The sequence below is a fragment of the Mercenaria mercenaria genome, chromosome 5, assembly GCF_021730395.1.
Source record: "Mercenaria mercenaria strain notata chromosome 5, MADL_Memer_1, whole genome shotgun sequence".
Lineage (NCBI taxonomy): Eukaryota > Metazoa > Mollusca > Bivalvia > Venerida > Veneridae > Mercenaria > Mercenaria mercenaria.
Window position 1 is genome coordinate 9,026,531 of NC_069365.1, and position 27,459 is coordinate 9,053,989.

At 35.9% G+C, this 27,459-nt stretch overlaps 2 protein-coding genes across 2 annotated transcripts; both read right to left on the reverse strand.

The window, feature by feature from the left end:
- Positions 1 to 653: 653 nt before the first annotated feature.
- LOC123556392 (uncharacterized) lies at positions 654 to 9,045 on the reverse strand. Its single transcript, XM_045347057.2, has 3 exons — positions 8,516 to 9,045; positions 7,315 to 7,504; positions 654 to 2,884 (listed from the first exon to the last, which is right to left on the reverse strand). The coding sequence occupies exons 1-3, from the start codon at positions 8,702 to 8,704 to the stop codon at positions 2,187 to 2,189; spliced, it is 1,077 nt and encodes a 358-aa protein (XP_045202992.2). The 5' UTR covers positions 8,705 to 9,045; the 3' UTR covers positions 654 to 2,186.
- Positions 9,046 to 13,527: 4,482 nt separating this feature from the next.
- Positions 13,528 to 22,283, reverse strand: LOC123556393 (uncharacterized). The gene is made up of 3 exons (XM_045347058.2): positions 21,868 to 22,283; positions 15,284 to 15,424; positions 13,528 to 14,596 (listed from the first exon to the last, which is right to left on the reverse strand). The coding sequence occupies exons 1-3, from the start codon at positions 22,124 to 22,126 to the stop codon at positions 14,106 to 14,108; spliced, it is 891 nt and encodes a 296-aa protein (XP_045202993.2). The 5' UTR covers positions 22,127 to 22,283; the 3' UTR covers positions 13,528 to 14,105.
- Between the last annotated feature and the right edge of the window lie 5,176 nt (positions 22,284 to 27,459).

Here is a 27,459-nt window from a genome sequence, read left to right on the forward strand (position 1 = left end):
CTGTTATTTGTTATATCATTGCTTTCTGTTTGTCTTCTGTTAGTTGTTTGTACTCAAGTTCTCCGGTTTATTTTCAATGTTGAAACAAAAATCTAAACTGAAGAGATACATGTATATTGTTTTCGTCTTATAGTAGTCGCAACTTGACCACGATGGTTGACCTTAGGCTGATTATTCATATCGATTATTTCATTATAGAAATCAAGGGTGCTTAGGGTAGTCGTGTACAGTTATATGGAATTAGTTTGTTTACAGTGCAGTGTATCAAAGTATATATACTTACATTTGATCAGTTAAAAATTTCAAACACACTAATTTCTATTTACAAAAATTAATATTTCCTTTTTTTATCGTGCAGCTCGTGTTTTACGTACACCCCTTTTCAAAAATAGGTTGTGCCTCATTATGTTTTATAATACAAAGGTCAACCATCGGGGTCAAGTTGCGTCCACTATACAAAAGGAATAATTTGGTTATGTGGCTATATTGTTACGCCGGTGGGGAGAGCCAGCCTGTTCCCGGGAACAAATTGTATACACTTAGATTGAGCAACATAGCTCTTTTTAGTTGTACCGTTTCTCATTATCACGCAATGTAGGTAGCTGTAGGAGATATTGTAGTCAGGATAGAGCAAAGTAGGAGGCAAGGCAGTATTATTGTCAAACATCACATTTATTCACATCAAAAGCATCATAGCAAACATCAGTCATGGTAGTCAATACTAGCCATACATACATTCAAGGGTCTATGTTTACATAAATAATTATATCCGGAAACTACTCTTGTTATAGGGACTGTCTAATTCTTTGATTTATTTTACATGTTTATATGTTTAGTGTAGAGATTTAGGACTTTAATATGCATTATTTATAGTGGACTAGTGTTTATGTAAAATATTTGGATACAACCTCTCCAGATGGAGACTTTCTGTGTGATTGTCTATAGAGGTAGCGTCTCTAAGTGGACAATACCTTTGACCAAGATCCTAGAAAATCTGGGCTATTTATAAGAAAAGGTCACATGACCTTTAATATCAGAACGTGACATCTCCAGTCATCGTCGAATAGGTACTCAGGGGTGGGAGTGGTGGTGGTGGTGGTGGTGGAGGGTGGGGGGGGGGGTCACTTGTTATATCCATATGACGTCACAATGTACCCATCTTAACTAGATTAACTTCGGAACAGTTTCGTATGATTCCGTAACCGAGGTAAGCAGAACCCAGAAAGTGACGGATTTTAAGATAATTTGGATGTTTTTACTATGCATGGAATAATAAAAGGATGACGGGTGCATTTAAGGATTTAAATATAAATTACTATAAAGGTATTAATGTAAGAGACCGAAAGTTTCCAAAAGCATTGGGTATGGAAGTGGTTTCCAGAGGAAGTAAAAGTGTCATAGTATTCGGACGAAATGACTTCATTACAATATTTAACAATTATTATTAAACAGGGGTTTGGTTTGCTTTTGGTAGCCGTAAAATGTCTCTCAGTACTTTCAGTTAGAGCTGCTATATTCCTGTCTCTACAGATTGTTTAGCAAGACATTTTTTTTGTGTTGGTTGTTCTTCAGCGTGAACATTTAGGCTTCAGTTGTTCCAAAACTCCAGCTTTGGATATTCTTATAATCAATCGATAGATATGGTGCTCGCTTTCTATTTTTTGTCTTTGCAGTTTCCGTGATATACAGGCTCCATAAAATCAGGTCCCCTCTTTTAATTTTTTTTCAGTAGTGCCAACTGTTTTCTCGTCTAGGGCAAACCCATTATTTTAACTGGCGGCCGTACGCCATTCATAAAACCGCAATCTGTATAATTCAAGGTTCCATGTACACCGCCGTATGAACAAATCTGTGGAAGTCTCTAAATTAGTATTGAGTACTTGTAAGTTGTAACACGGCTAAACGTTCTGCTCAATCCGTGGCATGAAGGTATAGCTTGCATTCCAACTACCATCCATGAACACGCTCAATCCAAAAGAGCTTGCAACGTTTTCTTTGATATCGTGTTGGGCGACCTGTGGATTTTTACTTATTTTTGCTATTTTACTAGGACACCAAATACCTGATTATAACAAGCAAGTAATTTTGAAGTTGAAAGGAAATGCCTATAAAATATCGATATTTTACTTTCCCGCATACAAGCTTCACAAAAATATTTATACTAATTACGAAAGAAGTTGCGATACCTAAAGCATATAATCATTGACATAATACATGCGGTCTAAATCAGTTTCTATATTGAACTTGTTAAAAATTCTTTGCATTATAAAATATGTTTCGAATCGTGAAAAACGTTTAGATAATTGTTTATCTTCCACAAGTAATGCAATTAGAGAAGCGCCGTTAGGAACGAGCTCTAACATGTTTCCAAGTATATCTTCTACAACATTTTCACTGTCACCGAAAAGTGTACTGATACTATATGTGTTTGTTGTGGATTTGATCAAACTTCCATAGCCTTTAATAGTTTCATCACACAATGCAGCGACAGTATGTACACTGTCACCAAATAAACAAGCTCGGAGAATCCTTTCTCTGTCTAACCCTCTATATATACCTCTGTCATATTCTAAAACAAAGGGCAGTAACTTGTTTGTTATTGGGACAATGTTACATTTACTGGCTTTTTCATTTACATTCCTGCAATAATCACTTACTGTGAGTTTGTACAATTTGAATTTGTATGATTTATGAATAAATCCTTTTTGTACGTAGTGCTCAACGAAATCATGGTCGAGATCCATACAGCCGTTTCTTTCGGCAATTAGTTCTTTCATAAGTTTGTTCAAGATATTTCCGATACCTACGCCACGGAAATCTTTTCGCACTATAAATGGTCCGTTATACGCTATCCCCGGTAATACGTTGCATACTCCTATAAAGCCTGAAAAATAAAAGTGGTCACATTTAGAGACGGTCAATCACATTTCAGCAACGTTTTATGATAAATTTTACTACTTGTATATTCTATTTGTATAAGAGATGCATTCATGGAACAACAAGACCAATTTTATTGACTTAGATCCCTATTAGTAACGTATATTTTATTTTCATAAACTTTAATTTGAAAATATTTAAAAATGGAAGTATTGCTTTTGAATTCAAGGTAATTTCTATTTTTACGTTTCCATTTGGTAGATAATGGGCTATTTTAACAATCTGAATCAAAAGGCAAATTTTACAATTTTGTGTCGTTCGGAAATCAGTTATTTCCAATATGTCATTATAACCGCAACCGGCAGAGGCAAAGGTAGGGAATAATATTGTGAAAGATTTGGGGTTCTAATTAATTTCAGCTAAATATGTAATTGCAAAACAAATCTTTGACAAATGTAATACATTAGATAATATATATCTATATCATTCCCTAGGATTATTTTTGTTATCAAATATATACTTATTCTAAAACAACTCCATTTTTTTCTGGGGAAGCTGGATAGGGAAATGAAATTTAAAAATGAAAATCTAACAGGTTTCAAGCAAGTAGTGAACATAGATAAGGTGGCAAAGATAAATCCATTACTTGAGCCAGATCGGATTAACCACCTTTTAACCTAGCTTTGTTGACTATACCGCACTACGTATATAAAGCTAGAGTCACACATACGGATATGTCCGTGCGTTGAGGTACCGCAGTAGACCGTGGATGAACAGTGTCGTAAGTGTGGAAGCTGTACATTTTGGACCGGATGGGTTTATAAATGAGGCTATAGTCGGTTTCGTAACCGAGGAGTCGGAGAGACTGATTGCTTGTCGGCCTGGATCTCGAACCGGTCACGGTGTTATTACACTGATGTTAAAGCCAGTCAGCAGGCGTCTCATATATGATATAAAGAAATTGCGCGAATGTTCATTCCCTTGCGTATGAGACGCATAATATTACACGAAATAATTATTTTTCTCATTTCAGTCAAATCCAATATGTGCTACCGGCATTTTGGCATTGAAGGACATTGCTTACCGGTGTGCCGAGTGCATTTGTCGGCATTATTAATGTATAACAAGTTTTCTTTACACTGACAGGACATTGGTTGTATTACACAGGGAATTACATGAAGGTTGCTTCAGTGTGATTATTTAAAAATAGTTGTTGTTGTTGTTGTTTGTGTATTATTTTATTTATTCATTTGTTTTTTTTTTCAGTTTAGAACATATTCCGAGCTTTCAGGCCGTCGTAGATACATTCTGCCTTGAATGGGATGCTTCTATTCTGATTTGCTTTTCAGGTTTACAACGCAGGTCTGTGTTACTAAGAAAATATTTAACGGGGCTGATTTCCTGGGTCAGCCTCGTGCAGTTTCCTTAATATGTATTTGTCCTGGTACCGACTGGAAACACAACTTGACGGTATTTGTATTTCAGTTTTGCTCGATTCATTCTACTTCATTCTTTAGATAGGACTTTTCCTGTTGGGACTTTTATTCATGTTTTTCTGTATGTTGTTTTTTTTCATAGCATTTATGTGTTTCAATTCTTTTAAATGTGCATTTCAGATACTTTGTTGTCTGTGCTGAAAGAGGTTGTCTGGTAATACTTATTTTAATATTCTTTTCACTATTTCAGCTAACATATATGTAGAAAATTATTCAGTTGCAGTGTTTTAATGACAGACTTCCTGTAAAGTTCCTGAACCAGTTGATAACAGAATGATAAAGAAACGATAGATGGTACCAATCTGTGAATATTATGTCACTTTTTTCTATAGGTGTTCCTGATCACACTTAGAACTATACACACACACTCAGTTGTTTCTCAAGAAAGGCCGACACCGGTTCACAATCTTTCTTTTGTCATTTGCAGGCGATGAATTCCATATGTCAGTAGGAATTTAGAATCGTACAACCAGTCAGCAGCTACCCATAAACCAGACCAACCTATTAAGTCGAGCGGGCAGAAGCTGTGATTCCCAGTGTAACACCGCAGAATGACGGCTAGTTTTCGGTAAGCGATTTACATGTTCCACCGGTGCATTTCCCTCTGGTCCTAATGTCTTTAGTTAGAACTGTAGCCTTGTCAGTAACTGCTTGACAGTTTCAGGGGTACCCTGAGCTCTTGTCTGGCTCCAGTTGGAGTTCTTGACCTTCCGCACTTGCCTGCTTCCAAGAAGGCGTGGATCGGCTTTGCATTTGACGTTTCAGGCATTGCCCGGCTTAGTCGAAGAAATAATTCATTTTGAGATAGGCTGTGATGTATTGATCTGTTTTACTTCCAGTAATTGTCATAAATATAATCACATATTGGTCTTTGCTTGTGGGTTCTGGTCTTTCAATCATTAAAAGTTTCATTTTTCTGCAATCGTAGTGGGTAAATTATGCATTTTTTACTAAAAATTGCATATTTTTAAAGTAAATACTCATTTTGATACATCATTTTTCAAATAAATAAGCTTAAAGCTACATAAAACATACTATAAGCATTAACTAGTGATATCACAGTTGATTTTATGAAAATCTGATTGAAATTTTCAGAAGGAAGGCAAATTTTGTAATGTGCCTTTTTTCTTCAAAATTCTGGTTTCCGAGCCAATTTCTCCGCAAAGTAGGTCTAATGTTTGAAATGTTTCTGCGGTACAAAATTTTCTTTGCGATGACAGTGTCTTGTGTAACTTTTCTTGCAAAGCCCTAAGTTACAAGATTTTATGGGGAAAATCTGGCTAAATTAAAAATTTGGTAAGATTTAGGTGTCACCCCGGTATAGAAGTACTTCCGGGTCGTTGTATCCTAGAAAGTAGTTCTTTGAAATTTTGAAGTCTCAAATTTAACGCTATTCCTACTTTGACATGTTATATTCCAAATGTATTTATTGATACTGTGTACATTTTTTGTCATTTCTGATGTCTTTAACAGTTGTTTTATGTGTGTTTTTCAGGATTACATTTCTGTGCGGAAGGATTAAAAAACTACACCAGACTGGTGGCCATGACAGATGTCAGTGGGAAATTTAAACATGGACTAGATACTTTGATGTGTAGCAAAAAAGTTCATCGTTGATGGTGGTGTTTTTTTCTGTGATATATTGACTGAGATAGTATTACTCTTCAGAAATACAGAGCTGTCAATGCTGCAATTTTGTTGTGAAATTCACAATCCATGTCCAAAAGTGCTTGTTTTACTATACAGCAAAGAAGGAGAAATTGTACCGGGCCGACACCTTAATACGAATGACTACTCTGAGGTACGGCTCAGGTACGGATCGATGCGGATTACCTTGTTTCTGTCCATAGCTAGACGTAGCTATCCGCGCCGTATGTGTGACTGTGTGACTGAAGGGTCAGTTATACACTAAATCCGGTAATACGTTGTTTACACTTATAAATGCTGAAATAATAAAGAGGTGATCATTTTATACGGTGGTAAATCAAGTTTTGGCCAGGTAACGAATTTGTTCGAAACTTTAAGAACTGGTCATTTACACTTGTCTGTGCTCACTGTAAGATTTTCATGTGAGTTATTTTTAAAATTTGATTTTCACATCCTAGTTGTTAGAGCAAGATAGAGTTATTTTAGCATAAGTATAAATTTGGTAAACGTTCTTTGTCTAAGGACTGGATATTTGAAATATTGTATCATATTTGTCAGAGATTTGCATAGACAATAATACAGTTAGCCAAACTTAATTACTAAAAATTGAAGCCAAAGGTTTTGCAGTGGGTAAAGAGATGTTTTTTTCAGAAATACAGTTGAGAGTTGAAGTGGGTTCTTTGGGGGTCGGGGATTGGGAAGGTATGACTTTCACACTTTCATTCCAATGAACAGGGGTCACTCAGGCTGGGGCCACTGTGTAATAGAAAGTCATTCAACCATATAATTGCAACTCACGGACACGTTTATTTTAAAAGAAATCATTTTACACTGTTTGAAGATTTTCAGGACAAAAATTTGGAACATTTGCGGATAAGCAATATCAACTAAGAAGCAGCTTTGCCAATTGTCACTGAATTAAAAAGGTAAAATAAAACAACAACCCAAAAAAAAAAACCAAAAAAGGAAAAGAAAAAGAAAAAAAACAAACAACAAACGATCAATAAATATAGAAAAATATCTGGTCAAGACTTATACGCAATTTGCTCAGCACCACTGTGTGGAGACCATATTGAAATGTTGTTATAACAAACAATATAAAAACATTCAAAGATTTCAAGTTTGTTAATGACACCATTTAGATTAACAAGACTGCCTCCATGTTAAGCGAACTTTTTAAAATTCAAACTGGCTTAACTGTTCAAATTTTATACAAAATCAACCTGTAGTTAGGCTTAATTTTCCCTACAGCTAAAAAAGGGAAAAAAAGATCAGTATTACTCATTGCACGTACCAACAGGGGTATCGGCTTCGTCTGCTGCAACAGTTATGGCGAAAGGGTCGAGTTTGAGAAGAACTTTGTAGTGAAAGGCAGTATACCACCAGCCTTCTTCATTTGTCATTGCAACAAGGTTGTCTATGTCTTCTGCTACAGCATGGCGGAAGTGTATTTTGTCTGTGATGTCGTTAATCCTCGAAAATATCTAAAGATATACATATATATATAGTAGAGAGAATTTATACGAAGTAAATCACGACCGCAATTACGGAAAAGCGCCTAGCAGTACAAACGAACACGCACATGCCACAGCTAGTTTACTAACCTAATAAGATTAGTATCGATGCTGCTTTATATACGAGCCAGAATTGTACTACACATTCGAACTGGTTCAACATGTGCATATATATACTCAAATCTCTGTTTTCATGTCTCACAAATCAGTAGTGACATTTTTGTCTTTTTAACTGATTGGGACCAGAGAAGCTATATTTTCTGTCTCGGAAAGTTAACTGGATCTCGAGGATACATTGAATACATAGAGAGAGTTTGCATTAGGGGATATAATTGATTCAACAGTTGACTTTACCATACGTGAGATCCGCTAGGATACAAGTTCGCATTATAAATTATTATATAGTAGAGAGAATTTATACGAACTAAATCACCACCACAATATACCAGACCAATTACGGCAAAGCGCCTAGCAGTACAAACAAATACGCACATGCCACAGCAAGTCCACTAACCCAATAAGATTAGTTTCAATGCTGCTTTATATACGAGCCCGAATTGTACTACACATTCGTACTGGTTCAAGATGTGCACATATATACTAAACACCATAGTAACGTCACGTTACATTGTATGTATACTGATGAGCCGATAGGCGAAACTAGTTTTTTTTTTTTATAATTAAATACAGTTGGAAAGGCATGTGAAGTCATTTTATTTATTTGATATATATATATATTCCTGTTTCATGAAGCAAAGAATTTAAATGTCAGATTTGGGGAAATTTGTAAACGAATTCAAGTTTAAGGTACAGATAAAGAAGTCATTTTCGTATACGCCTTTAAAAAGCGATGCACGTTTTTTTTAAGAACAAAGTAGAGAGAGGAAATTGTAATTTGTTGTCAAAGCGATTTTAAAAACACTCGAAGAAGTATACAGTTAATGTTTACATCATTAATAAGTAAGGAATGAGCTTTATTACCAGTTGTTGTTTGTCCGCATATAAAACCGATGGTCTAGATGAACTGCTAGTAGATCCGTTCTCAGACAGTTCCTTACAAATTTGTGACGCAGCAACATGTCTCGGAGGTGCTCTGGAAGAGTAGTTGTTACTTCGTGTAAACAAGAGGGAACACGCTGATGCGCAATTTTTACGAATTACTCTATACATATCCAGAATAATCTAATTTACACATTTATATTGACCTTAAATTTTTTTTTCTTCAGATTAAGATTGTAAACTAACAGATATCCATAACATCCATATTATCGTGTACTGAAATCACTTCTAAATGAACATTAATGAAAACTCATCTTGAAATGTAATGAAACGTAAAGTCAACTGCGGAACAGTCAAAAAATGTGTGTGGTTTTTTTAATATATTTACACTACAGTAGGTTTATAAATGCGTACACTCAAATACTGATCATTTACGCGCTACTGCTTTCCTTGCGTTTAATTTTAATGTTTTATGATTGTATTTTAGATAAACAGCTAAAAGCATTTCTGTCTTAATCGTTCCCAAATTTAAAAAAAAACTGAATTGAAAAACAACAACAACATAGGTACTGCTTAAAGTGGAAAAACTCTCTAGATACCCATCTCATAATGTAATTGTTTTCTAAACCAAATGCATGTAGGGCAGCTTTAAAAAACATACTACAGGTAAAGACTAAAAACTAAATTTAAAAAATAAACTGAAGATTAAAAACTAATTTTCGTGAAGCTTATAAACGGAGATGCACATGCGTAAACCGACGTGAAGTTGAATAGTGGATTATTGGCAAAAAACGACCTTTTATGACAATGACAATGACAATTTTTTATTTGACAATGGCCACCGGCCCATATCAAACATTTTAAAGTTGTCACTGTAGTCAAAAATCAGGTAAAAAGGTCAATTATAAAAAAAATCAAAAACACTGTAGATACAATATCTTTTGCATGGAATCTACACAGAATATTTTCTATATAAATTCAGCTCAGATGCAAAACAGTCATCTTAAAAAAGGAATGAAACCAAGTCAGATTGTATACTTGATCTACACGGCCTGTAAACACTGACTCCATCTCATTTTAGAGGTGTGTTGAAAATAAAGCCAATGATATAATAAGGTTAGCCTTAGTTTTTCCTCTTTTATTTATAATGTTAGGGATTTTAAGAAATATTTTTCAAATCAAAGAGGCTGTGAAAATTGGCCACATATATCAGTGGCGTACTAATTTTTAAACTGTTGTTGATTCAGACACCTACCTGGTTGGTTGATTATTCTGAGTAATCATATTTTATATCAGACGGTAGGAGTAATAGAACATTAGGTAACTGTTTTATGAATTAATATTTATTACGTTTGTCTACGAAAATATAAAAGTTTCGGCGAATCGTACTACACATTCGTACTGGTTCAACATTTGCATATATATGCTCAAATCTCTGTTTTCATAAAATCTGGAAAGTAGATCCCTCGGAAGCACCGAGAACAAGGCAAACAGTGAAAAGTGCAGACTCGGTTTGATTAAGTATGTTCATGAGTAGTAATGGAAAATGCAACACTGCCCAAGCCCTCTAGCATCGGCTTAAGCAGTATTCAATCTTCAAATCCAAATGAGTTTGTTCTAACAATAGTCCACCTTTACCAACATGTCGATGCAGTGCGGTGTTACCAAGATTCCCGATACAATGAAAAGACACGCCATACGCGTCCATCATCATTTTTTTTTTGAAATGGTCGAAAATTAGTTCTCCATTTTCAACCATGACACAAAGATGTCGACCAGACCCTTCTTGTTGAATAAATAACTTTTGTAAGACAGGCTTATTGATCTTTCTCCAGCTTTGTTTACTGCTTTAGAATAAATATCTTGATATTTGCTCAGCATGTAACCGAGAAATTCTTTATTGTCGTCTTGAAGGGGTGCTAAATGAAGAATAGTCTGTTTATATTTAGTTTAATTGTGTATGTTAATATTTGCTTGAAGAAGAAATTTCATCCCCTCTTTCCAGTTGTCGTAAAGTTTCTTGCTAGAAATCACAAACGTATGCAGTGCTGTGTATCCACTGACATACTTTCAGTTCACATCAATTCCTGGCAGACGAAGAAGTAGTGTAATAATTCCAAAAGGCCTAGCAGCGGCGACATAGTGCAAAGGAGTTTGTCGCCAGGAATTTTCTACATTTACATGTTCTATCCCTCCAAGTATACGATGAGTAAATGCATTCACACCAGCATGTTTGCATGCTATATGAAGAGATGTTTCACCCTTTTTGTTGCATCTGTTCAGTTTATTTGAGACTTTTTTCATTTTTAATTCGAAGAACTGCCTGTTTTCTTTCTCTGTGCATCTGTGACAGACATCGAGATCTATTTTGATCCAGTAGTTCGTTCATTTTACTGGGTATCTGGGGAGGACAATTCTCATACCTGGCATGTTTTCTTCTATAAACAACCCTAATACTAGGCGTCAGCTTGTTTCTGAGCGACGCAATAACTTTTTTGGTTAAAATGTATCAACTAAAATGTGTTTAAAACTAATTTTGTTAAAATGACCATAAGTAAAAAGGAATTTGTAAATGACAATATGTCTCTAAATAATCTTAGATCCTTGATGATTCATTTTACGACTGTTATTTTTCAAATAAAGTCGAGCTAAAACCTGGAAGGTTTATAACAAGTGACTGCATTAAATGACATCTAAATGTGAATGTAGCTCTGCAAATACAGTTAGTTTATATAATTAGCCAAGTTGAATTTCTTTGAGGAAGATATTCTACACTTAAATGTAGTATCTAGAAGTAAATTACTTCAGTGAAAGATTATAATAGGATATCTTTAAAACTAGCTCTAAGATGTGATAGAAACCTTTCATACAGTTGACAGGGGTATACCCTTTACACACGAGACAGGGGTATATGAGTAAAAGTCCTATCTAATTTTCAATCTTGCACTACTAGTAAGTAGAGCACAGAACAGAATGAAGGGGTCGGAAGTTTGGTTTGACAGAAGCCAATGAGTCAGAAATCATTCATTCTACACCGTTGATTTATTTTGGGAAGTTGCTTGTTGGGAGCAGATAAGCAATGGTACACAATCCTCAAATAACAAAACAACATTAAGCTGTACATTGAAATTCTGTTTTTATGAAATAGGTGAATTTACTATTCTACACAAAATAACGGATTTTATAGAAATTATCATTTTTACTTCTTTTGAATGTTTTCTTTAAATTCTGATTACTCGCATCGGCTCTTGTGACCGTTTTAGCAAACCTCTATATTAGAATGAAGCTAATCTCAAAAGTCTTCAATCTGGTTGACAGCATCTCCTAAATGGAAGTAATTAGGAACTAACTGTAATGTACAAACATAAATATGACCCAGAGACTATTAGCTAAGGTCAAAAGAATTCTAGTTTAAACCTTATCATAATCCTCTGTATTTCATACATTTACCTAAACAACAAATAATATAACTTTAAGAAAAAAATATACTAGATCATGTAAAATGTGTGATATGTGTGTGTTAAAACATTAGTATTGAATTAATATCATGCTTTAACGAAAAAGATGTTCATGTTATTTTCAGTAAAACCCAGATCAGTTATAATTTTCAAATGTTTTGTGTTCAAAATAAGTTTTGTTTTTGATACTTTTGTTAACCAGCATAACGTCTAAGAATGTTACTGTAATGTGTTTTACAACAAATCAATACAAAACAGATATGATTCATCAATGCATATCAAATATGACATATAAATATACTTAATTTCAAATTGACAAAAATGAATAAAAGTAGTTAAATTCACAAAAAAATGAAAGATTAATATTGCCGCTGTATTTCGAGAACAATTTGATCAAAAGGTATAAAAGTAGTAAATATTGCATGCTTCTTTTTCTTTGCAGTGTAGTAAACCAAATGTTATATATATATATTTCATGATTTATAATTTTTTAGTACATTGATATTTTTGATGATATATATTTGATCTTGCGTATGTAACATTTTTCCCCTTTTCTGTATTCCCGTTCCGGGTTCTTTTTTATTCTTAGATAATACATTAAAATAATAACCAAGTCAAGTTTCAATGTCATAGTACTTGTACTTCTGAATAACTGGAGACATATGAATCCGGGGATCATATACTTAAATAAAGCATGTTCTAATCTCTGACCTGACCTGGCTTGGCCCGGTCGAAAATTGGGCTCATCAAGCCAGATTTTATCAATAGATTCGTCATTTACGCCGTTAAGTACTCCATTTATTTGGACATGGTGAAAAAAAAAAGAAATCGTATGGAGATTGTAGACTCGTGGGACCTTCGCACGGCCCTCGCACAGCTGCCGCAAGATTGCCGCTCGCTGCCCGTGCAGTACCCGTGAAATCGCACGGATATAGAGCAATCATCGCGCGGAAACCCTACAACGGCCGCACCATTGCCGTGCGGCGGCCTTGATATGGGCAAAACATTTTTCAGATGGTTATAATACTGGCCATCTCCAGCATGTTTTCATTATTCGTCTCTTCAGCGAAATGATAGTACCACTAAGACTAAGAGCGGTAAACTCAGAGCAGAAACATGAATTTGTATACAACACTCCTCTTAAATCACTGCGGACTAGCATAAACGTCACGGTGCCTGCACCGTCACCGTATCCCCTCCGCGCAGCCTCTGCATGGAAGCTGCACGGGCGTCGTATGATTTCCATTGGAAGCTTGTGGAGACTGCACGGCAACTGCACTGAAATTGCACGAGTTCAGTATAATATACGCGCAGCATCCGTACGGATTTCTCCCGATTTTTTTCCAGCGAGCCTGTACGAAAAACGGCGCAATGCTCGTAAATAATGTTAACACATATGCCGTAGACCGTAACCACCTACGATGCCCTAAAATCCGCAAAGAAAATCGTACACTAATTTATCTCACGGCATCCAGGTCAGATGTGAATTAGGCATATATGTTTATCATTTGGGATTAAAGTACGAGGAAGTAAGTCTTATGTGTTGAATTATTTATATTCAAAATTTGAACAAAATGCGTTCACAAATAATCACACTACATGGCATTATATAGGTGTCGGGTTAGAAATGGTCGTAGATGTGTATGTTCCGTTCACAAATAAGCAAGTTATTGCATTTTTATGAAATATTTTCTCCGGTGTGAACAGACAAAAGGAATTATGCAAGGGAAATAATCAAGAACGACCATTTGCATAAAGGAATTGGAAGACTTGTCACATCCAGTACGAAAACATGGATGTATTGGACTCAATATGAAAACAATATGGCGGTTTTGGAGTGTATGCTTTGGATATTGCAATATATACTTAAAAGGACCGTGAATACATTTTAAATCAAACTACATTATTGGTTTTTGTCGTATCGTAACGTGACAGAAAGAAAAGCTTTCAACTGGTTAAATTATATAGGTATGAAGTAATATATCATAACGTTTATGTTGCCATTGGTTTCTTTGTCTCTATGTATAAATGTGACAAGCTAATTTTGACTTATATTCACGTTTAGGAGGGTAAACACCGGATTATTTAAATCATACAGGTGTTCCGTCCATCTCTTATGGAGAATGTGTCGGAGCTTCATTTTGTCCATATATGTGTTCCGTCGACGTTTCGTGTTGTTCGTATGTGTATGCCGGTGGCGCTTCGAGGTTTTCATATGTGTAAGCCGGTGGCGCTTCGTATTGCTCATATGCTGGTGGCTTTCCATATTGCCCATGCATATGTTCGGATTGGTGACAAATTGGTGACTGACCTGCGTTGCAAATCTTCTGTGTTTGACAAGGACGAGGGCTTGTAACTTGACTTTCGTTTGATTCGGGGATCGTTTGCCGGTTGGCTGGTGGTACGAGTGTTCTTAAACCTACCATAAAGAGTGGTAGAACACCGAAACAAATAAAAGCAGCCAGAGCACACAGGAAAAAAGAAGCACTAAGCGTATTGTCTTTAACGTCAGCTGTTGCGACTATACTAAACATGTCTTTGAAATCTTTGTTGTTCTCAACGCCATATGATACAAATATTACCAATCCGATAAGGATGCAAACACCTGAAATAAAAGTTATTATTTAGTACTTTACTTTATTTTACTATATCTTTTCTTCAAGAACATATTTTTTGTTTTAAAGTAGCATTATAAAAAGAATACATAGTTTATACAGACAAAAAGTTTACTTTGGCACATATTTTCTTTATAGGGAATATTAAACATATAATTCTAAACAAATAGATATTTAAAAGACATTAACATAAATATTGATGTTTTCTCAGCGATTGAAATTTTATAAAGCTTAAAAATAAGTTACGTGCATTTTTCATTAAAATATTAATCATTTTTCTTTTTATCTGCCCAATATGTCTTAAGATAATAGCTCAGTTGGTTACAATGCACATACCAGTAGCAAATCAAATCGTTTTGTATGAGTTCGAGTCCTCGTTAGGGTATTTTGCACATCATATTTGCCTTTTCCTATCCGTTTCCCCTTTATGTCACTATTCTTTCGTATTTAGCCCTTCATAAATTTTGTGTTTATATACATGTCTTTACTTGGTATACTTTCATTATTCACTTCCTTTATTTATATGTTTATTACATGCAACTTACTTCTATCATATTTGATTTAATGCTAAACTTTTCTCATGTGCCATTTTCTCTGTGGAGTATATCACGTTACAAGACAAATTTAGGCGTATTTCACCGACATTTGAATATGAGAAAATGAATATTGCATACTACCTGAACAGAAAATGAGGATTGTGTTGGTCATTGTTATCGTCTTTGTTTGCCTGTAACACACAAGAACCAAGGAAATAATCCCAGAAAAAATCAGTCCTATCAATCCGAGTGTTTCCATCACCTGTATGACTTTGAACCATGCTGAAAAAATCGAATAACAATTATTGTCCATAAGTGTGTAAGTGTTGATATTGCACTCATCAACCTTCCCAAATATTTTTAGGCGTTTTCGTTATAGTACGCCAGATTTGTATTCTGAAATTATCTAATTTAACTAAAGAACCTATATAAACAAGAGCTGTCCGTAAGACAGCCAATCTCGACTATTCGAAATATTGTCCCAGGAGCAGGAAAATATTACCCAAGAAGGTTAAACATCAAAAGAGTTTTAAGTTCAAAAGGGGACATAATTTGATCAAAATGAAGGTCAGAGTTATGGGACTTGCTGCTATCACCTAGTTTTATAACCCCGAAGGCACATGTGAAGTTTCAATTCAATATCTGCATTAGTTCTGGAGATAGTAACTTGCATGTAAAACTTTAAGTCCAAAAGGGGGCATAATTTGCTCAAAATACCTGTCAGAGTTATGGGACTTGACCTAGTGAGTTTGGTAATTGATCAAGAAAAATAAAATTTCAAATCTATATGCCTTTTAGTAATAGCTGTATGTACTTGCACGCAAAATTCTAAGTTCAATGGGGGCAAAATTTGGCCAAAATGAAGGTCAGAGTTATGGAACTTGCTGCTATCAATTAGTTTTATAACCCCGAAGACACATGTGAAGTTTCAATTCAATATCTGCATTAGTTTTGGAGATAGTAACTTGCATGTAAAACTTTAACCAGAATTTTCTAAGTCCAAAAGGGGGCATAATTTGCTCAAAATACATGTCAGAGTTATGGGACTTGACCTAGTGAGATTGGTAATTGACCTAGAAAAAGAAAAAATAAGTTTCAAAGCTATATGCCTTTAAATGATAGCTGTATGTACTTGTATGCAAAACCTTAACCAAGGTGTGACGCCGACGCCGACGCCAGGGTGAGTAGAATAGCTAGACTATTCTTCGAATAGTCGAGCTAAGAACTAATGAGAACTGGCGTAGCTGTAAGCTCTCCCACTTCGAAGCATTATGGCTTCGAAATCAGTTCAGACATTCTTTTTTTTTAAATTTCAATAAAAGGTCATTTTATCATTTCAATGTCATCGCGTACTGACACCAGTCGCTTGGACTGTCCTTTAAATGAATGAAAACTTGCCCAGTGAATTTACTTGCAAACATTTGGAAATGTTCTTTTTAGATCTATAACGTTTCAAAGATTGAAGAACGATTTACGGAAATGGACGTTGAAGAATGTTGAATACCAGTGTATTTCTTTATAAATCACGATAAATGTAACAATTGCTCTGTATGTCAGGTTTACTGATGAAATAACAAAAAACATGATATTGTCAGATAGAGGAATCGAAATCACAACCCCGTGATTGGCAGCTGAGCGTTTTGTCTGCATGTGTTAGACATGAAATTAGAACCTTGGTCAGACTGCACAGATTTTGGGAGACAAACAAATGTGAAAACATTAATTAAGGCCTTAACAATAGATCTGACCATAACGTTTCTTAATAGCTTCAGGAAATCTTGTTGAAGCACACATAATTGTCAAAAGATACTGGTTCTCTGACTTAAATTTAGGCGACGGGCCAAAATATTAAGCTATCATACTACCGAAAGGTCCAACAAACAACGGTTGGCTGAAGATGTCTTGGGTATTTTCTGATTAGTTTTGCCTACCATTTAACATGTATGACAATACCTACAAAATTGGTACTTACCAGATTTAAAATCGGCCAATAAAATTATTTACGATTTTGTAGTTTGTTTTATTTACACCACGAAGACTTGACATGGGCGTTCATGAGTCAGGGCTAGAATTTTCTGGCGATAAAATTTTGGCACCACAATCTAGTAATTAACTGTCATTTCATCATAGCACCAACATCTGCTGGCCGCCGCCATTTTTCTCACAAGAATTCCATTTAAAAAAAAAGGGACCTGTGAAGTTTCTTTTTCACTAACAGTAATGAAATTTTAGGACCATTTTGTTGTCTATGAATAAGCTGTGATCTTGAATGCGACTTATGACATTAGTCATTGAAAAAAGAATGATCAAATAATGTGTCTGAGTTGGAAAATTTTAAAGAAACAGACTTTTCTGTCTCAAAATTATATGTTTCACAGATATTGGTATCAGACAAATCTATGTCTGATACAAAAACACGTTCAATGGTTTTCAATGCTATAGAATGGGTAACTGCACATGACAGGTAAAGGTCAGGATTTTTTGCTCAATAAGATCTGGTATTTAATCTGAACAAGGTGTGTTAGTTAAAAATATATTTAGCACTACCTTATCTCCAACTAGGGTATTAGGTGGACGGATAGCTCAGTGGTTTGCACACTGGCCTTCCAATCCTGAGGTCGGGGGTTCGATCCCCGGCAGCTACTCGGGAATTTTCAGAAACGCTTTTCAGTATTTCCCACCTAACTAGAGGTGTACTGGTCAGGAACCCAGGCAATCCTTGCGTGTATCAATGCTATACACTGGGCACGTTAAAGAACCAGGCTGTCTATTCGCAATGAGCTAGGCTAAGTTAGCCGGACAAGCCTGTATCTGATTTCCGATCTCTCTGTCGTGTGGGCTTTGTCTCACTCTGTCCCTCTGGTCAGATCGCTCTGTGTCTGTACTAGTAGAGGATGAATTATGCGCCTTGTGTGGCTGCATTTGAACTATGTAAAGCGCCTTTGAACGTGAAATTGATTATGAAAAGGGCGCTATATAAATCTGGTATAATAATAATAATAATAATAATAACAATAATAATAATCAAACAGTAAAAGGACAACTGTAAATAGTAAAAATTGCAGACTTGGTTTGATTGAGTCTGTTCATGAGCAGTAATGGAAAATGCAACACTGCCTACAGCCCCTAGCATCGGCTTAAGCAGTATTCAAATATAAATGAGTTAAAATCAATGATCCCGAAGAACCAGAAAATATAACAACACTGAGAAAAAGTCGGGGCGACTTTTTACGGCCGCCACACAGCACTTAACAACCGCCGGTGTGAAGTAAATAAAATCTGGAAACAGTGAAAATTGCAGACTAGAAGTCTTCTCTCAGAAAAAGGCTGGGCATCTGCACGAATAAAAAATTGAAAAGCTCCGGTATCCCTTCCATAAGATTTAAATAGGAGTGGACTGGCTAGAACCACCAATAGGTAATACAGAACAATTAAATATAAATGGCTCTTAAACTTAAAGCAGACAATGGGTTTTCTATAGGTTAATTACTTTTAAATTTTGAATTTTCAAAATTTCATGTATTAGAATTATTACTAGTTGAGAATCTAGTAATATTTTATGATAAAAGGGACTTCTTGTGGAAAACATTTGGTTTGTTGAAAAATCTTTATGACTTAAAGTATAGTCATCAGTCAATCTTGCAGCTTGTGATAAATTTTCAACCTGCTTTACATCCAAGAAGGTTTAAACCTTGATGACAATACACCTTTAAAATTCCTACGTTAACGTTAGCTTATAATATCTACAGTTCTTATCTTCTTTGATGTGCAACACCTATCAAATAACTGCTCTTTAACTCAGGCAAATTCAACATGTTTCTTGTCTGAATCCTTCCTACATTTTCGGAATATTTGCCTGTATGCCTCATGAACAAGCCCATGACCTTTTTCGATTAATTCTTTTAAAACATCATAATTTGAGCTTTGTTCTACAGACAGCTGTGTATAAATTCCACGGGCATTGCCAATGAGAACACTTTGTAATAGACTCAAATATTTCTGATGTCACGTGATGGAATATATATTGAATGACTTGCCGGTCAGTATTCAAAACTATTTGCCTTCGATGCTTTGGACCTTGGGCAAAAGTGTTGACTACTGACTGGCAAGTCATTCTAATCGAGAGAAAGTAGTACACACTTATTAAATGGCTTTCTCCTCGAATATTGACTTTAGCCCAATAAAATTTAGAATTGAAAATAAGACCATCCATATATCACAAACTATAGACTAGCAATTTATATAAGGAGTCATGTAATAATTTAGACTGTTAGCAGGTAATTCGATATCTGTGTACTACGAGGTAAAAAGCACAAAGTGAAAGTTTTAACGTAATTGTTGTGTTTGTTTTCTCTATGAACAGATTTGACATATCAGTAAGTTAAGATTTTGTTGTGTTGAGCGACCTGTGGAGTTTCCACTTTTTCTATTTTATTATCACAGCAGCGTTGTTTGTACCGTGTGGTGGCCGTAAAAAGTCTCCCCGTACATTCAATCAGGGCTGTTATATTTCGATCTTCTCAGATCGTTCAGCACGACTTTTATGTCGTGTTACTGGTACTGTTTAGTTACTCAGCATGAATATTTCGGCCTGGGTGGTTCCAGTACTCCCGCTTTCATAGCTTTGGGTATTGTTTAATCACCCCTTGGATATGGTGCCTGCTTTTTAATTTTGTCTTTTGGCAGTTCCCGTGATATGCAGGCTCCATAACCTCATATCCCCTTTCTAAATTCCAGTTTGTTTAGTTCTGCTCATTGTATTCTCGTTTAGGGCAAACCCATTATTTTAACTGGGGACCATATGCCGCTTTTCATGCAATTACACACTAGTGTAGCATTGAAGGTTCCATGTGCACCGCCGTATGAACACATCTGCGGATGTCTCTAAATTGTTTTTTTGTACTTGTAGCATGTGTACATGTTGAGTTCTGCTCAACCCGGGGCTAGAGGGCGTGGACGGTAGCATGCATTTCCACTACCGTCCATGAACAGGCTCAATCAAACCGAGCCTGCAACATTTTCGTTTTTGTTGTGTTGAGCGACCTGTGGAGTTTCCACTTTTTCTATTTTACATTATAATATTCAAGTTGGCACTTTGACAATGGATCAGGTTTCAGTAGTTAATCACTTAAATGCAAAGTATTTTACCCGATACTTCCAAAGAGCAATGGCAAAAATCTAAGAGCGCAACCTCATTAAAACGAAACCAAACACCAGTGTATTTTGTAAATGACAGATATTGCAATTGCAAAAAATATCTTTGAAGCAAAAACCGTTTAGTCATGCATAAACTTTAATAACATTTAACAATTTAACATTGTAATTTAACTCAACGAAATGATTATCAAAAGTGACACTTCGTTTGTTAAGGTATAGGTAGTAGAATCACTTACTGAAAGCTACTTGCGCCTTTATTGTTATAAAACAAACCCTGTTCAATACTTTTTTCTTTTAGGTGTCATTGGTTTTCAATCTAACACAAACTTGCATTTAAAACAATTGAAATCATTTTCTGTGTCAGCTTTTTGTGATTATTTTATGTTGATACGCCTTAGACTAAGATTTTAATTATGGAACGCTCTCATAGTCTGAAGACACTGACTTATTTTAAACGACTATTAACACATTCCTTCTCTTTGTACTACATTTTGCAAACTGACCGAGTAATCTTGTCCTTTTTAACGTGCATCTGTATACAGTTCGCTGTATTGTTTTTTATCATCACATATACGAGTTCTTTTTGTATTTTAAATATTATGCCCCTAGTCATCATTGTATGTGTTGGGATTTACCTGTGGCGGATACATTCAATATGAACATGTTAGGGATAAGGGCTAGGTTTTTCTGAATTGAACTCCCTATTTTTGCCACTGACTGTTTCAAGTCGATGCCGAATTGTGTCCTTTGCTTGTTTGTTTGTTTTGTTCTTGGTTTCAGTATGCTTAACCAACCTCTTACTTTTTGAAAACCAGTTTCGGGGACAATAGAATTGCGGTTTTTACTACCGTCAATCCGTCCGTCCGCAATGTATTGTCCTGTCCATAACGCTTACATCCACCAAAGGTTGTTATTTATCCTTGAAATAAATATTCCCTATACTGAGACAGCAAGATTCCTAGCTTAAAAGTCTAAGTAACACTTGGAGGTCAAGTTGCAGTAGTTGTTTTCCTGTCCAGTATATAACTCAGTTGTTCATCAAGGGATTTTAATATTGCTTGGCACAAATGTTCCCCATAGTAACCCAACTTGTCATTAGCTGGCACAAATATTATGCATGATAAGACAACGTGCAATGCGCAATACCCAGAGGTCAGGTTAACACTAAGTCAATATGGTTTATTTCCTGTACGGTCCATAATACTATCGTCAATCAAGAGTTGCACAAATGCAACACTCCCGAAAATGCTTCATACATGAGATCAATATAACAACAACAACAACAACAACAATGATAATGATAATAATAATAATAATAATAATAATAATGATAAACTATGATAACGTAATAATATTGATGATGGCAATTTTAATTGAAGGGGGAGGTGGCAAACCTTTTATTACATGCATTAAAATGTTTTTCGATACCTAGTTGTTTTAGTATAATAGAGATGTTTCATTCTAATGGATAATAAATCATTGATTTTATATGCAACACTGTTTTTCCTACGTACTGTGATCAGATGTACGGCTTTCTAGAAGTCAGCCAGAAACATAAAGATAAATACCTGGATCACCACTTCTGGGTACACATGTACACGTTTCCGTATCGCTGTTTGGTGCACAAACACAACGCTGCCATAACCCAACATAAAGGTTGACCCAACTACTGCTAGTACCGTGGATTAATCCTCCGGAAACATAAGTGGAAGCCCATTGTGCTACCGAATATCCTACAAGATGAGCTGTAACTCCGACAAGTAGAACTGCACTACCCAATCTTAAACCAACAGAAGAAGTCAAATATCCAGAGAATCTGCTTGCCATATTTCAACTTCAATATGAGAATTCAACGTACAGTTAAAGTTGACGCCGATTTTAAATACATATGCAATTGATTTTATTTTGCACAACTCAAGCAAAACCATTCGCTTAGATATTTGAATTTCTTTAATACGATACCCGGAAGTTTTGTTCAACACTTATATACGTATCCAAACACGTAGTAAAGAGCTTTTAATTGGTTTTTGAAACTTGAATGAACTGGGCTTGACTGATATCTTTCAGCAAGTAATGTGTGAATGATAACTGTAAAATACTGTATGATAAAAGATTGAATACAGATTAAAATCAAACCCACATTGTAAACATTAGCTTTTTAAAATATTTATTTGCACATGGGCTGCCTCATATTTAACAACTTAATGAACGCGTATGAACATTGAGCTGAGCACTTGATTCGGATAAAGGTCCCCTTAACAAGCCCTCCGTTCCATTTGGCTTAGGTAATAAAAATTACTCCTTAGTTTTTTTTATGTCTTTCCGTTTAAAACTTTTACTTATCATATATAAAAAGGATATTGTTTATTTTCTTCTATTTTTTTCCTTAATTTTAGAGATTCTATTCAACAGAGTGAAAATGAAGTTTGTCCGCCTGAGTCAGATTGAGCGGTAGGTGATTTGCCCGGGGAACAGGGCTGTCCTACATTCACATTGAGATGATGATCAATTATAGTCATTACAATATTAGAAATGCTAGATGTTCCATCACCGTCTTTAAACATGACAATTTAACGTTTTAATTTACAAGAAAAAAATAAGAAAGCATTTTAATTAAATAATTAGAAATTCAGATTTTATTTTCTAAGTCGGTATACCCATTTCGTGAAAATGCAGAAAAACTCACTGAGATTTTAAGATATCCAAATTTGTCATAGCGTTTAAGTGCAAAATATCTACTATATACAAACCATTTACATTTACAGACATGGAATCGTGTGCATTTAGCCAACACAGGCATGGAATTGTGTGCATTTAGCCAACACAGGCATGGCATTGATTGTGTGCATTTAGCCAACATAGGCATGGCATTGATTGTGTGCATTTAGCCGACACAGGCATGGAATTGTGTGCATTTGGCCAACACAGGCATGGAATTGTGTGCATTCAGCCAAACACAGGCATGGAATTGATTGTGTGCATTTAGCCAACACAGGCATGGCATTGTGTGCATTTAGCCAACACAGGCATGGAATTGTGTGCATTCAGCCAAACACAGGCATGGAATTGATTGTGTGCATTTAGCCAACACAGGCATGGAATTGTGTGCATTTAGGCAAAACGGTTATTTCGTTGGGATATGAATTTAAGAATTATTGATAATGCAGATCACTTAAATGGCAATGCCATGTATTTGTTTGATTAATGTTACCACGACATCCGCGAAAATAGTTCGACAAAACTACGAAAGATTTTAATTAAGTAGGTAAAGTCTGTTCTCCTGCTTATGAATGTGTGTATGTGTATTTGTGCGTGTTTGTTATGGGCGGTTCCCTACAGTGTTGTTTTTTCTCTTACTTTTCTGTTTATATGTATATGTTAGTTGTGTGTGCGTATGTTTTGTACGTGCGTATCTGCGACCTTGTAGGAATATTGCGTTTGAGGAACGTGGCTTTCCCTGTTGAATGTTCGTCCTTGCTCCACCTTCCTCTAACATCCGACCCTTTTATCTATCCCTTACCACCCCAGCCCCAGTTAATGTATTTTGCATATATTTATAATGTACTTGTTGTTGGATGTTTGAAACAACCCGTCTACAATATTTTTTCCGTTAAGTTTCTTTTTGTTGTGGGCCTACTTTGCGATGCATGGCTCTATGGCTGTGTTTAGGGTGCTCTGTGCTTCCGGGAAATCTACCCTTACATTGGAGATCTGTGGTGGCATAGCACAGACCAAGCAAATTTATAGCAGATTTAATTTGATTAAGTCTATTAATGACAGGTCAAGCTGAACTCAACCGTACAAATTTTGAATAGACACCATGGTGCCAAAGGACCAGAAGTTATCACAACACGGAATCAAAGTGCGTGAAGACTTTTTACAGCCACCACACGACATCTATCAAAAGATCATCACAACCTAGACGCAGATCAGGAAGGTCTAATACGTATCAGTTGTTCCAGCTCAGATTGATCGAGTCTGTTTGCGAGTGGTAATAAAATGGTAAAATCCCGTCTCACCGCAAGCATAAAGATGTATCCACATAACTTACCATTTACGCGACTCTAGCAAAAATGAAATGAATTATAAAAGATGGTAAATTTAATCTTTACAAATCTGCTGCATTCTGGAACTTTTATAATCGAATTCATAACCCAGTGAAATTATTTTAACTTTTGTTAAAGAAGAATATCGATGTTAAAATTAATAAATAAAATAGTACAGCTGTAGCATTTATGTTGAGATCGAAGCCGGATAGAGATGCTGATGCAAGGACGCTAAGATCTTGCACTTCTTCATTTCAACTTCTTGCATTTTGTCTTGCCATGCAAAGCAGATGATCTGCATCGGCCACGTGCCATTACTGGCTCTGCACATTATGTCTTGCAATGCCTAGCAGATGATCTGAATCGGGCATGTCCAATTACTGAATTTGCACATTACGTCATGCCATGTGATTCGGACATGCCCCAATACTGGCTCTGCAGATTACGCCTTGCCATATATGGCATATTATATCATTCGGACATATCCCAATACTGGCTTTGCACATTTCGTCTTGCTATGCCTGGCATATTATGTGAATCGGGTATGTCCCAATAACTGGCTCTGTACGTTACGCCTTGCCATGTCTAACATATTATATAATTCGGACATGTCCAAATACTGGCTTTGCACATTACGCAGTACAATGTCTAGCATATTATATAATTCGGACATGTCCCATTATTGGGTCTGCACATTAAAATAGAGAAAAGTGGAAACTTCGCAGGTCGCTCAACGCGACAAAAACGAAAATTTTGCAGGCTCGGTTTGATTGAGCCTGTTCATGGACGGTAGTGGAAAAGCATGCTACCGTCCACGCCCTCTAGCCCCGGGTTGAGCAGAACTGAATATTTACACATGTTAAAAGGACAAAAAGCAATTTAGAGACATCCACAGATGTATTCAAACGGCGGTGAACATGGAACCTTCAATGATACACGTGTTCATGCGTGTAATTCCATAAAGAGCGGCGTTTGGTCCCAGATAAAGTAAAGTGTTTGTCCCAAACGAGAAAACAATGGGCAGAACTAAACAAACTGGAGTTTAGAAAGGGGATCTGAGGTTATGGAGCCTGCGTATCACAGGAACTGTCAAAAGACAAAATTAAAAAGCAGGCACCATATCCAAGGGGTGATTATACAATACCCAAGGCTATGAAAGCGGGAGTATTGGAACCACCCAGGACGAAATGGTCATGTTGAGAAACTAAACAGTACCAATAACACGACATAAAAGTCGTGCTGAACGATCTGAGAAGATCGAAATATAACAGCTCTGATTGAATGTACGGGGAGACTTTTTACGGCCGCCACACGGCACAAACAACGCTGCTGTGATAATAAAATAGAGAAAAGTGGAAACTTCGCAGGTCGCCCAACACGACAAAAACGAAAATGTTGCAGGCTCGGTTTGATTGAGCCTGTTCATGGACGGTAGTGGAAATACATGCTACCGTCCACGCCCTCTAGCCCCGGGTTGAGCAGAACTCAACATTTACACATGTTAAAAGTACAAAAAGCAATTTAGAGACATCCACAGAAGTCTTGCAATGTCTGGCATATTATGTGAAACGGACATGTCCCAATACTGGTTCTGCACATTAAGTCTTGCAATGCCTGTGATATTATGCGAGGGAAGTGGTATTAATAATTATGTGCTGAGTATATATAACATCACAACTGGATCAAAGCAACTATTTCAAGATCATATAAAAAATAGGGGTAAATAACAACATACGAAATACGCAATACAAAATTTGGTTATTGTGACCTAAGATTTTTGACCGCTGTTTGTAGTGCTCGTTTTAAAAAATCGCTTTAAACTGGTTCCTTTTATTTTTACATTGTGTACTTCATTTATATACGGTTATATACAGTTTAACACGAGTGTTCAATCCTTTTTATGTCGTACGTGCTATAAATGCCATTTTGTAAATTCTTTTGCCTACATGTATGCCAGTACATTTAAAACGGTTTGGCTGAATGCATTCATATGTGCCAGTTATTATTGTGTTAATAAATCTAGTAAAAGCAACCAGCATAATGAGATGAAAACAACAAAAACTTATCAGAAGTGCATGTCATCAACCGAAAAACATTAAGGTTGTATTTCTAGTCTCAAGAATTCTATATGGATATTATGACATTCAAAGGGTTAATGGAACCCAGGGGCGTACCTGGATTATTTTAAACTGTACGCCAGATATGAGAAGATTAGATTCAGACCAAGTAGAGATGCTTCGAGTGTGGGGTAGGTGAGGGAGGGGTCTCCGTCTACCGGCGAATTAGCTTTTTGGGGCTTTCCTCTTTGAAATGTTGAAAAAGTTATAGTGTTCGTATAAAAACAACCAAAATGTAGATTCCTGAGCGTGTGAAAGGGGCCTGAAACGACTCTTCCTGTGCAATACAAGGTGTTAGTGTTGTCGGAGGGATAGTCCATCGAGATTTTTCAAAGCACGAAAATGTTGAAATCTGTTGAATTAAACGAAGTATAAATGTGAGGGTGACACATGGGTCCTCCATCTAGATTTTTTTTTTAAAAACATCCAACATAAACATAAATGGCGAATTGTCCATTCGTCACAAAATATTCTTTTTGTAAATCATGAGATTATTATTAATACCGTTTTACGTTGGATGTGTACATAACCAACGCATTTTGGTACTACATTTGTTTAAACTGCCAAACTGCGTTTAGTGTAATGCATTTTGGTAGTGCCTACCAAAACTCGACCGAATTTGGTAGTGACTACCAAAATGCGTTGCTACCATTTTGGGGTGCAACAGTGCTACATATTACAAAGATTATCATTTAAATTCATAGTTTATTATTCCGCTGATGCTTACTGGCAAGGATCGTTAAAGTGTTTATAATTGCAACTGGAACAGCCCCGGATATTTTGAGGAATATAACCATTTTTCGTATAGAGTACTATGTAACTTTAGGTTGGTGTTTCAATAGCTCGGTCGCCCTGGCACGATACTTGACCCGTACTAGTATTCATTAATAATTTATCTAAGATTTTAAAATGTTTAATATCTAATTTGCAGATTGTTTCTTGAATTACTTCGATACAACAATAAATAACAAAATGAATTATGCTAGAATGCTGAAAA

Bases quoted from the DNA above. Each gene is read 5' to 3' on its own strand.
- LOC123556392 (XM_045347057.2), bottom strand. From the start codon at position 8,704: ATGTATAGAGTAATTCGTAAAAATTGCGCATCAGCGTGTTCCCTCTTG. The intron at 7,505-8,515 runs GTAATAAAGCTC...GTATATCTTTAG, and splicing joins ATGCGGACAAACAACAACTG to ATATTTTCGAGGATTAACGA. The intron at 2,885-7,314 runs GTACGTGCAATG...TTTATTTTTCAG, and splicing joins CGAAGCCGATACCCCTGTTG to GCTTTATAGGAGTATGCAAC.
- LOC123556393 (XM_045347058.2), bottom strand. From the start codon at position 22,126: ATGGCAAGCAGATTCTCTGGATATTTGACTTCTTCTGTTGGTTTAAGA. The intron at 15,425-21,867 runs GTATTTATCTTT...CGATTTTTTCAG, and splicing joins ACCCAGAAGTGGTGATCCAG to CATGGTTCAAAGTCATACAG. The intron at 14,597-15,283 runs GTAGTATGCAAT...CTTTTATTTCAG, and splicing joins AATCCTCATTTTCTGTTCAG to GTGTTTGCATCCTTATCGGA.